The sequence below is a fragment of the Tachysurus vachellii genome, chromosome 11, assembly GCF_030014155.1.
Source record: "Tachysurus vachellii isolate PV-2020 chromosome 11, HZAU_Pvac_v1, whole genome shotgun sequence".
Lineage (NCBI taxonomy): Eukaryota > Metazoa > Chordata > Actinopteri > Siluriformes > Bagridae > Tachysurus > Tachysurus vachellii.
Genome location: NC_083470.1, coordinates 8532049 through 8545231, shown reverse-complemented (window position 1 = coordinate 8545231; position 13183 = coordinate 8532049). Strand labels below are relative to the sequence as shown.

General features: G+C 36.5%; 1 protein-coding gene across 1 annotated transcript; it reads left to right on the top strand.

The window, feature by feature from the left end:
* Positions 1 to 2322: 2322 nt before the first annotated feature.
* Positions 2323 to 6284, top strand: LOC132853837 (uncharacterized). The gene is made up of 4 exons (XM_060881839.1): positions 2323 to 2464; positions 3547 to 3882; positions 5481 to 5546; positions 6027 to 6284. The coding sequence occupies exons 1-4, from the start codon at positions 2446 to 2448 to the stop codon at positions 6221 to 6223; spliced, it is 618 nt and encodes a 205-aa protein (XP_060737822.1). The 5' UTR covers positions 2323 to 2445; the 3' UTR covers positions 6224 to 6284.
* Positions 6285 to 13183: the final 6899 nt, after the last annotated feature.

The window sequence follows — 13183 nt, the reverse complement described above, 5'->3', positions numbered from 1 at the left end:
CATTTGGAGATTTGGAGAAGTATTATAACTTCATCACTCCACAAGACCTGTTTCCAAAATGCATCAGCCTTTTTAGATGTTCATGTTTGAGGAGTCTGAGAAAAATAATTCACTAATCTTGCTTAAAATGTTGAAATGTTGTTTGTCTTCAGCTTTATGCCTTTTGGAGATCAGTTCATCTTCTACTCACTTAACTCTTCACCGTAACAGACATTTACTGTGACCAGAAGTGTCTTTTGCATCTCACTGTATATAGGCAAGAGTACAAAATGACAAAATTAAGACTTGTAAAATATTCCTAGGCTGCCACACAATTTTCGCAATAGCTTCCTACGGCAACCGTCCATGTAACACTGTTTCAGGTTTCATGTTTTTTTAACTTTGTGTATTTTCTCCTTCATTTACAGTGCTGTTTCTCGTCTTTCCAATGTTGGATGTGTCATTGTCATTGCAAATCCCGTGTAGAGTAAACCTGGAAGAGGGTGTTGAGTATCAAAAAATAACCTGGTATAAGGTAGGATTCATAATTTCTACAATCATTAAATATAATGACAACAGCATTAGTACATTAAACATTTAACACTGAATCTGTTGTTTTTCTTTTTTGTGTCCAGGTGTCAGTCGGGTCAAGCTCATTGGTAGGTCTTGTAAGGAAAAACCTCCGCACTAACACAACAGAGCTTTACAAGTTCGCCAATCACTCGTACCAAATCGGAAATGATCTGTCATTGCTGCACGTTCCTGAGCACAGCCAGTTGGAGTGTGAGACGTATCGCTGCTCTGTGTGGCCAACTATTGGACATCGCATTCTGGAGAGCGACTACAACCTCCCACAAAGTACTGATCTATACCAAACTGTTTTGAATTACACACTCTTGAAATATATGCATAATGATGAATATTTTTCATGCATTAAATTTCTTGGCATTTCTTTGCAGGTTGCAAGAAAAATACTGTTGAAAAGACAGAAATTTCATCTCTTTTACAAGTTACACAGGAGGTCCAGTCTGATCATCTTCAATGGTCTTTAATAGCCACAGTTGTGGTTCTGTCTGTTCTAAGTGTAACAGCTGTTGTATGTCTATGCAAACAGAGAAAAACATACAAAAGTGTAAATCTACCTGTATCAGTTTGAAATGTCTGTAAGGATATATGTAACAAGTGCGATACTGATGATCTCAAAATATTCAATAGTGAAAATCTTTAGTCTTGCTTTGTAGGCATTAATATTCCTATAAGAAATATTAAAAAATAAATAATTCTAATAAAAATATAGATGAAAAGTATATAACTGTGTGTTGACCAGTCATTGACGGGGGTCCATCTACAAAGGGTGCCATTTTACCACACATAATACCTATTGTTTGGCACTGTAGGTTTAACAAAGAAATGTTTGGAAATTTCACGTGATTTGTGAATAATTGATATGCCATTGCTTTTGCACTGGTTTTTGTCTTATGAAAAACAGCCCTGAATGTGTCATTTAAGATGGAATCTCTACTCAGCATTTTTTTATAATTACATCATGTATTATGAAAAGGGATTTTTTCACTGCTTGATGCCTACAAGTTTAAATAACAAACAGACTGAACATTACTGGTAAAGGTAGAGAACATTCAGGTAATGTCTGACAAAACATGCATAGTCAGGTCAAAAGTGTTGTTCAGAGATGCACTGGAAACAAAGCAGAGAAGAAACTCAGAGACATTCTGATGTGTTATCACAAAGAATTTCCATTTGAAACTGTGCTCAGCAAAATTTTCACTAAGCAAAAACAAATGACAAAACTCAATTATTTCTGAAACAAAAAGCAAGATAATATTTGTTCCTAAGATTTATAATGTAAAATAAAATCAGAACATACTGTAAGGAAGCCTGAACCTTTGTTGGCTCATATCATCAACATACCATTTAATTATACTGTGACATTTAAATTCAGGCAAAACGAAGACAGCAAACAAACAAACAAACAAAACACATTGTTACAAATACAGCATCTGCATGATGAACAGTTAAGAAGAACAGTTAAGATATCATTAAGACACATAATCCATTCTGTGATGAAAAGTGTGGCTTCAGAGTGTTGCTTTTTTTCTTCTAAGGATTGCTTGCAAAATTTAACACAAATGTGAATAAATAATTGAAATCTATTTATATGTTGTGCTCCAAACCAAAGCACTAAGCCAACGGCAATGACTTATTTTCAAAAAGGAAAAACAAATGAATCCCATTAGCTTTCAGTTCTTAATTTTATTTTTTCTTCCGCATTGTGCCGTGTGAATTTAGTTACTGAAACTTGGTTCTAGGCATTTCCAGTGGACTTAAAGTGAAATATAAATGCCTCTTCAGCTGCATGCAACAAATGAGGAATAAATACAGTTATCCTCAGTTTTGTCATTAGCTGGAAAGTTTTTCAGTTCTTCAGGCTGATGAAAACAGCTCAGGATGCCTGAAGGGATATGGGGTAATTTATTAGATGTCCTAATTCAAATAAAGGCATTTATTTGATTGCTTATTACATAATTTACACCTACTTATTCCATTAAATAATTAGTTCTTTTTAACTTTTATTGATGATTAACAGTTGAGGCAGTTTACCTCTGAAACGTTTTGTTGATCTGGAGTTGTATTTAAAGGAAGCAGTCTGTTTCTGTTACTGTTGCTTATTACATTATTAACACATATTTTATATTATTGCCTTTGCTATTGATTTAATAAGTCAAACAATCAATTAATGAACAAGTTGTGTTGAAGAATACATTTAATCGTATCTAGCAACAAGGAAGACTGAGGATCAAACGATAAAAAAACATACACAAGAAACAACTTAGTCTGAACTAATCACACATCACAGATTACTTCTGACAACTTTCTTACTATGACACAAACCTGTTTTCATGTACACCTACCCTTTATTCCATTACCATCAGAAAATCTTGCACAAAGAAAATAAAGCTCAAATGAATCTACTCAAATCAGAGAAGGATGTGACTAAAAGTAACAGACGTAAAATTATATGACTAGAAATATTCAGACACTTTATTTTGACATTCTTCATCATCATCTTCAGTAACTGCTTTCCTAGTTAGAGTGAAGGAAAGATAATTAAATACTAAAATGTAAAAGATAATGTAAAAGGGCCAAAAGTAACTATTCATTATTCATTATTGATTTCATTAAATGAGTAGTTCCTTTTAACTTTTATTGATGATTAACAGTTGAGGCAGTTTACCTCTGAATGGTTTTGTTGATCTGGAGTTGTATTTAAAGGAAGCAGTCTGTTTCTTTTACTGTTGGGACTGAATCAGTAAACAAGAATCCTAACCATTGCACCACCACTGCCCTAGGTAGTGCAGTCCACATCTGATAATTTCGGGACAGTGTTACATCTTAATCGAAACTCATGATTGCGGCAGAATGTTCTTCATACTCATGAGTCATATTGTTCATAAATATCATAGCTGAAAAAATGCCTTGATAGATAAAATACTGTTTTAATCATCTTTTCTGTGTTATAACAGTTTAAAGATTTGTTTTTCTTTCCAGCCTGGACTTTGGTGCTTGTTCTGCATTGCTGTAGTGTTCTGAGCCAACAATTCATCCTGGCAGAATGCAATGAAGACATACATTTGCCGTGCCGTGTCAGTGAGCAGGGTGGCACTTATCGCTATATGGTGTGGTACAGGAACGACACTGCCATCATTAAAAGGAAGCTCAATGATGTGACATTTTATAATAAGTCCTCTCCTGCATTTCTGGGAGTTAGAGATACACTGGTGTTACAGAATGTACAGCCCTCTGACTCTGGACATTACCAGTGTTTCTTGGCTACAGACACTGGCCAAAAAGACAGGCACTCGGATGTCTCACTCACAGTTTCAGGTGTGTGTAAGTTCATACTGACTATACTTTTATTTATAACTCATTAATTGTGTAAGGTATAAAACACAACCAGACCTGCAGTTATATTTCAAAATGTTCTTTATATTATACTGCAGGGATTTGCCAATGAGGCTGGAAGGTACAGTATGAGTTTAAAGTGCTGAAGGCACAGGAAGTTCTACCAGGGCCGGCCCTGCGCATAGGCAGAATAGGCAAATGCTAAGGGCGCCGCCCACCACTAGGGGCGCCCGTGCGCCCAAATTCATTCATTCATTCATTTTCTACCGCTTATCCGAACTACCTCGGGTCACGGGGAGCCTGTGCCTATCTCAGGCGTCATCGGGCATCAAGGCAGGATACACCCTGGACAGAGTGCCAACCCATCGCAGGGCACACACACACACACACACTCTCATTCACTCACGCAATCACACACTAGGGACAATTTTCCAGAGATGCCAATCAACCTACCATGCATGTCTTTGGACCAGGGGGAGGAAACCGGAGTACCCGGAGGAAACCCCCGAGGCACGGAGAGAACATGCAAACTCCACACACACAAGGCGGAGGTGGGAATCGAACCCCGACCCTGGAGGTGTGAGGCGAACGTGCTAACCACTACGCCACCGTTCCCCCCTGCGCCCAAATTATTATTTTTATTTATATATATATATATATATATATATATATATATATATATATATATATATATATATATATATATATATATATATATTTTGTATATATATATACGTATATATATTTTATATATGTATATATATATGTATATATATTTTATATGTATATATTTTATTACCTGAGAAGTATTTTATTTATATATTTATTATATATATTTTATTGCTGTAAGAAAGGCAAGGAAAGCAAGGTCTCCGTAATATAGCTTTTTTAATATAGTTTGTGTGTTTCCAAAATATTTTCAAAATAAAGACAAAGGACAAAGCTGTGCAGTTTGTTTCTGTGTAAGTTTATGAACAAAATGATCGGAACACAATTGTCTGTGATTCCAGGGGCACCAGGTAAAATCTTGCCTAGGGCAGCAAATTGGCCAGGGCCGGCCCTGAGTTCTACTTTTGACCATTCAAACTGAACTGCCTAATAAATAATTACTGTAACATACAGTACAGTCATAGTTGCATACAGAATAACACAGCTATTGTAAACATTTACTAATTCTATTGTGAGCCATTTAACTTCTATTCTAGATCTAAAGACCCATATATTTTTTTTTACACTTTCAGTCAAATTTTGCACTGCAAATATCAATAAGCAATGGCCAGAAATGGAAAAATCAGTTTTAGTGGTGCTCATGTTTAGTTTCTTTGGCATGCCACACTCCCCAATGGTGAATCTTCTAAACCCTAATCCTTAGGGCTTTAAGAATTTAGTTTTCCATAAGTATTTCTGATTTTCCCCAAGTCTATTAAGGGCATTATGTTCATAGAAAGTTTGAAAAAGTAAAACAAAAAAATGTATTAAAAAATCAAGTACATGGTGATAACTCATTTCTGTAGGCCACTGTGTAAGAAATTCCTGTGTTTGTAATACACATCTCAGCTAAAGCATTATCTCACTTCCAGGGTGTGCAACGGTCAGCCCGACTATTGGACATCGCAATCTGGAGAGCGACTGCGACCTCCCACAACGTACTGTTCTATATCACACTGTTTTGAGTTACACACTCTGGAACTATATGCATTCATTCATTCATTCATCTTCTACCGCTTATCCGAACTACCTCGGGTCACGGGGAGCCTGTGCCTATCTCAGGCGTCATTGGGCATCAAGGCAGGATACACCCTGGACGGAGTGCCAACCCATCACAGGGCACACACACACACTCTCATTCACTCACGCAATCACACACTAGGGACAATTTTCCAGAGATGCCAATCAACCTACCATGCATGTCTTTGGACTGGGGGAGGAAACCGGAGTACCCGGAGGAAACCCCCGAGGCACGGGGAGAACATGCAAACTCCACACACACAAGGTGGAGGCGGGAATCGAACCCCGACCCTGGAGGTGTGAGGCGAACGTGCTAACCACTAAGCCACCGTGCCCCCAACTATATGCATAATGATGAATATTTTTCATGCATTAAATTTCTTGGCATTTCTTTGCAGATTGCAAGAGAATTGCTGTTGAAATGACAGAAATTCCATCTCTCTTAGGAGGTACACATGAGGTCCTGTCTGATCATCTTCAATGTGTTTTCATAGCCACAGTTGTGGTTCTGGCTGTTCTAAGTGTAACAGCTGTTGTATGTCTATGCACACAGAGAAAAACATACACCAGTGTAAATGTACCTGGATCAGTTTGAAATGTCTGTAAGGATATATGTAACAAGTGCGATACTGATGATCTCAAAATATTTAGTAGTGAAAATTTTTAGTGTTGCTTTGTAGGCATTAATATTCCTATAAGAAATATTAAAAAATAAATAATTCTAATAAAAATAAGTATAAAACTGTGTGTTGACCAGTCATTGGCGGGGGTCCATCTACAGAGGGTGCCATTTTACCGCACATAATACCTTTTGTTTAGTCAAGTCAAGAAGCTTTTCTTGTCATTACAACCATATATAGCTGTTGCAGTACAAGTGAAATGAGGACCAGGAACCAGGATCATGGTGTACATCGAACAAAGACAGAGCTAAGGACTTAGTAAATTAGTCCTAGTCACATGAAGTGCATCTGTGCAACCTGGTGCAAACAGTGCAGGACAAAACACAAAAAAGACAGTGCAGGACAAAAAACAGTGCAAGCAAAAAATACAAGTCATTACACAAAAGACATAAGACAATACACAAAATACTGGAATGAACACATTAGTATTATAGCAGCAGTTACATGAGGTAATGTAAAGTATTTTGCAAAACAGCAATCGACTGAAATGTGAGACTGCATGTGCAAAGAGCAAAAGCACTGTAGGTTTAACAAAGAAATATTTGGAAATTTTAAGTGATTTGTGAATAATTGATATGCCATTGCTTTTGCACTGGTTTTTGTCTTATGAAAAACAGCCCTGAATGTGTCATTTAAGATGGAATCTCTACTCAGCATTTTTTTATAGTTACATCATGTATTATGAAAAGGGATTTTTTCACTGCTTGATGCCTACAAGTTTAAATACCAAACAGACTGAACATTACTGGTAAAGGTAGAAAACATTCAGGTAATGTCTGACAAAACATAAAATAACCAGGAATGGATCCAGATATTGATTATGTGTCTTAATGATATCAAATATTCTGTGATGAAAAGTGTGGCTTCAGAGTGTCGCTGTTTTTTTTTGTAAGGATTGCTTGCAAAACATAACACAAATGTGAATAAATGATCGAAATCTATTGATATGTTGTGCTCCAAACCAAAGCACTAAGCCGTTGGAATGACTTATTTTCAAAAAGAAGAACAATCCCTTTAGCTTTCAGTTCTTAATATTATTTTTTCTTCCTCGTTGTACCAAGTGTGCATTTAGTTACTGAAACTTGGGTCTAGGCATTTCTTAAGCTGGGGCCCATTTAAGGAGTGCTTTGATTTTGACACTTGCAGTGACATTGTGATTTGCAGTGTGGTCCAATTGTTCAGCCATTGAGAACCTCCTCAGAGCTTGCACATGCTGGCAAATTCCCCTGTAACATTTCTACATCAGTCAGTTAGTGGATGTAAAGTGAAATGCGCTTCTACAGCTGCATGCAACAAATAAGGAATAAATACAGTTATCCTCAGTTTTGTCATTAGATGGAAAGTTTTTCAGTTCTTCAGGCTGATGAAAACAGCTCAGGATGCCTGAAGGGATATGGGGTAAGTTATTGGATGTCCAAATTCATTTAAAGGCATTTATTTGATTGATTATTACACATATTTTATATTATTGCTTTTGCTATTGATTTAATAAGTCAAACAATCAATTAATGAACAAGTTGTGTTGAAGAACACATTTAATCGTATCTAGCAACAAGGAAGACTGAGGATCAAACGATAAAAAAACATACACAAGAAACAACTTAGTCTGAACTAATCACACATCACAGATTACTTCTGACAACTTTCTTACTATGACACAAACCTGTTTTCATGTACACCTACCCCTAATTCCATTACCATCAGAAAATCTTGCACAAAGAAAATAAAGCTCAAATGAATCTACTCAAATCAGAGAAGGATGTGACTAAAAGTAACAGACGTAAAATTATATGACTAGAAATATTCAGACACTTTATTTTGACATTCTTCATCATCATCTTCAGTAACTGTTTTTCTGGTTAGAGCCAAGGAAAGATAATTAAATATTAAAATGTAAAAGATAATGTAACAGGATCGAAAGTACCTATTCTTTATTCATTATTGATTCCATTAAATGAGTAGTTCTTTTTAACTTTTATAGATGATTAACAGTTGAGGCAGTTTACCTCTGAATCATTTTGTTGATCTGGAGTTGTATTTAAAGGAAGCAGTCTGTTTCTGTTACTGTTCTGTCTGTTTCTGTTACTGTTCTGGGACTGAATCAGTAAACAAGAACCCTAACCATTGCACCACCACTGCCCTAGGTAGTACAGTCCAATAAAAGGTAACAAAATAATCTGGTGGCATAGGACACATGTGGAATAAACAGATGGAGTGGGTATTTATTATACAGCATTAAGGGCTTTCTTAATGTTTTGCCTCTGAAATTATGCAGTAATTTTATTGCCACCTGATCCCTGCAAAGTGATATTATATATTATATATGATTATATACACAGTTATTATATCGATATTCATTTAACTTAAGTGAAGAGAAAACACTCACATAGCATTTTTACATTTCCTCTGGTTTCTTGGTTTGCGGTTTACATCCAATAAATTTTACATGTAATTGAATAATGCATAAAAGTGATTTGCTCTTAGTGTCAGGAGGATAACACTGCCACGTTACACTATGGAGGTGCAGTGTGCTGTGCTGTGACTACAATGGAATACTCAAATAGATCTGAAACTGGTTGTGGGTTCCGATGCCTCTGTAGAATGTTAGTCATTACTCTCATGTGTAGTCATGTGTAGAACAGCATTGTTAGGAAATGGTTTGTGCATTTTGCTTGGTAACTTATTTTTTGTGTTTTAGTTTTAGAGTCTTGTTCCAGTGCTTAGATTTGTGTCTTGATTAAAATCTTTATTTTCACTTTGGAACAGAAGTGATTCACCTCACACTTGCTATTGTATATGCAATCCAAATATATCTAATCTGTTATGAAGCACTTAATTATTAGCATGTTCTTAGGATTCAAGGTAATTAGAATGTGACTCACTGGTTAAGGCTCATGGTTGCTGATCTGGAGGTTGGGGATTCAAGCCTCATCATTTGTAACCTGCCACTGTCGAGACCATGAGCAAGCCTCTTGGGGGGGTGTATTTTAGCTGAATCTGTGCTTTGACCCCAACAAGCTGGAATATCCAAAGAATAGGACTTCACTGTGCTGTGATGTGTTGTGTATGTGACATGTAAAAGCTTCCTCTAATATTTCCATTTTAGAAGACCTGATGCCACATATTTTCCATGCCCATATTTACCAAGGGATATAAATCCTTCCTTCTGAAACTATGCTATGAATACAATCAATTACTGTAGTTAGTTAATTGCTGTTGAAATTAAAAGCATAAGAAAAGGACTATACCATAAAGACATTTTAAGACACGTAAAATGGGGTAAAACTTGACATATATCATGTTCATTTTCCTTTTTCATCCTGAATTAGGAATGTACATATTATGATTAGATTCCATCACCATCATGTACAATTTTGCATTGCACTTCTAGGGTTGGGGATTCTAGTGCCACTTTTGCCCTTCAAGTGTAGAGTCTGAATGTTCTTCTTGTGCGGGGTATGTCAGGTACTCCAATTATCTTCCCCGGTTTCAAAGACATGCGTTATATTCTATTCTAAATTGACCACAATGTGTGAATGGGTATGTAAGTGGGTGTGTGTGAAATGGTATCCTGTCCATGGTGTTCACTGCCTTGTGCCTAACCCCCTGGGATAGACTCCAGGCTTCCTGTGACCCTATGGATGGATGGATAAATATCAGTTATGCTTTAGTCAGGTTTAATATTGTTCATAAACTTCATATCTAACACTTAACACTCCTACAAGCCACATCTGATAATTACGGGACAGTGTTACATCTTAATCGAAACTCATGATGGCGGCAGAATGTTCTTCATACTCATGAGTCATATTGTTCATAAATATCATAGCTGAAAAAATGCCTTGATAAATAAAATACTGTTTTAATCATCTTTTCTGTATTATAACAGTTTAAAGATTTGTTTTTCTTTCCAGCCTGGACTTTGGTGCTTGTTCTGCATTGCTGTAGTGTTCTGAGCCAACAATTCATCCTGGCAGAATGCAATGAAGACATACATTTGCCGTGCCGTGTCAGTGAGCAGGGTGGCACTTATCGCTATATGGTGTGGTACAGGAACGACACTGCCATCATTAAAAGGAAGCTCAATGATGTGACATTTTATAATAAGTCCTCTCCTGCATCTCTGGGAGTTAGAGATACACTGGTGTTACAGAATGTACAGACCTCTGACTCTGGACATTACCAGTGTTTCTTGGCTGCAGACATTGGCCAAAAAGACAGGCACTCGGATGTCTCACTCACAGTTTCAGGTGTATAAAAGTACACTGACTATACTTTAATTTATAACTCATTAATTGTGTAAGGTATAAAACACAACCAGACCTGCAGTTATATTTCAAAATGTACTTCATATTATACTACAGGGATTTGGCAATGAGTCAATATATTAGTACTATGTTCTGTCTGAAGATTTAATTCTGATTGGCTGAAAGGTATGAGTTTAAAGTGTTGAAGGCACAGGTAGTTCTACTATTGACCATTCAAACTGAACTGCATTATTTTTACACTTTCGGTCAAATTTTGCATTGCAAACATCAATAAGCAATGGCCAAAAATGGAAAATGGAAGAATGAGCACCACAGTGGTGCTCATGTTTAGCATTGATTTACTTGTGGCATACCACACTCATCAATGGTGAATCTTCTAAACCCTAATCCCCAGGGCTTTAAGAATTTAGAGTCTTTCATATCATACATATTTCTGTTTTTCCCTTAGTCTATTAACGGCATTATATTCATAGAAAGTTTGCACAAAAAAAAAAAGAATTAGATTTTTTAAAGAAAAGTACATGGTAATATCAACTCATTTCTGTAGGCCACTGTGTAAGAAATTCCTGTGTTTGTAATACACATCTCAGCTAAAGCATTATCTCACTTTCAGAGTGTGTAACTGTCAGGCCAACTTGGCTTTCTACTGAAGATCAGTGCACTCTTGATGTAGTGGAAGTTTCAATTCTGTGGTCTCTGCTTGGTTTTACTTTAATCAGCATTTCTAAAATCATCTTCTGCACCATCATTGTCATAGTGAGTACAAAGAACATCCAACCTTTTTTTCATATACTGTACATGAGGTGCAAACCAATAAAACAATAATTATTGTATTAAATATGAACAATTTAGAATTTAAACTACTTAAATCAATACTAAATCAAATACATTTAAAAGTTGGAAATGTTTGTTGATTTATTTATTCATAGGATTGACAATCATGCCATACATGATCATGTCTATTTGAACATTCATAACGTCTATATAAATTTAAGAATAAAATATACTTTTCCAAGCTGAAATATGTTTGTACAAAAGTGAAGTTTGCAAACCAATGCACTCGTAGCCTTTACTCTTAAAATGCAAGCTTTTGTTTTGCATGCTAATCAGGTGTTTTTTTACACTTAGGCTTGCAAAAAGCAGAAAGAACGTGAGGCGAGAAACAGAAGCTGGAGACAAAGTTACAACTCTTACAAACACCAGGACAAAAGATACTTATGAGTTTGTTAAAGGGCAGCTTCCTGTTCTGTTTTCACTTTGTGTCTGGTGACAGTCAAGGTCACACTGTGCTTCTTCTTATTCTTCACCTACTTTCTTTCCACTTTGGCTTATCTACTACTAACCAGAGGGGGTGAAAGTTAATGAAAAGCTAGCCAAACATATATTTTCATAATACTGATTATGTTGCATCAAAGGGCAGTGTAACACACACAGGAAAGCACTATCTGCCCTGAACTGCACACATGGGGAAGTCGTGGCCTAGTAGAGAGTTTGACTCCTAACCCTAAGGTTGTGGGGGTCGAGTCTCGGACCGGCAATACCACAACTGAGGTGCAATTGGGCAAGGCACCTAACCAACCAAATGCTCCCCGGGCGCCGCAGCATAAATGGCTGCCCACTGCTTCGGGTGTGTGTTCATGGTGTGTGTGTGTGTTCACTGCTGTGTGTGTGCACTTTGGATGGGTTAAATGCATAGAATGAATTCTGTGTATGGGTCACCATACTTAGCTGTATGTCACTTCACTTTCACTTTCATGAGCTTACAGATGCCTCTTAGGTATTAGGCTGTACTTCTTTGAGCATACAGGCAGAAGGTAGGCAATTTTAGAGCTGCCACAATTGTTAACTAATATGAATATAGACCCATATATCTTGAATACTATTATTACAAATACAGGTATACAGGGCTTGAAATGTTGAGCAAACATAATGCAATGCATGAATGTAGCAATGTGAATAGAAACAACCACAATATTCCTCTACTGTGATGTATTTTTTTTATTATATATTTGTCAGTTTTGGGTAGATACCAATAGAGCCTTTATGGGAAGAGGTGAAAGGTTGATAGGACTAGGGATAAGTAAAAACATAGTTTTCGACGTTTTTTTAATCATGTAACTCGAATCAAAACAGTTTATAGGCTGGTTCCTGATGAGTTGCTGGCAACTTATACAAACACCATGTAATGCCACAGCACACTGTGAGTCACTTTCAGGTACGTTTCTGTTTCTACACTGTGCAAATGTCAACATGTCAATTTCTGATCTTGTTTTCATTTGCATTTGCTTGCAAACAACAAAAATGAAAAAGCAAAACTTGTGCTAAAATAGCCACAATGAGAGCTTTCTTTTTGCCCTCTTCGAGTTTCAACTGGAAAGAAGTTTCACTCATTCTTTCAGCTGTGTGATGTTTCAGATGTTTCTAAATGATTCTCCATAGAGTGGAATGGCTGATTGCAAATTCTTTTGAGATCTTTTTATATCCTTTACCAGACTCATAAGCATCAACAATCTTCTTTCTGAAGGCCCCAGAGAGCTCTTTGGTTCACCATAGTGAAACCTGTCACCGCAAACCTTCTTCAAAATGCTCTCTAACAATGTTTTAATA

Excerpts from the sequence above, each read along its gene's own strand:
- LOC132853837 (XM_060881839.1), top strand. Across the intron at positions 3,883-5,480 it reads TGTCTCACTCACAGTTTCAG|GGTGTGCAACGGTCAGCCCG; the intron begins GTGTGTGTAAGT and ends TCTCACTTCCAG. Across the intron at positions 5,547-6,026 it reads CGACTGCGACCTCCCACAAC|ATTGCAAGAGAATTGCTGTT; the intron begins GTACTGTTCTAT and ends ATTTCTTTGCAG.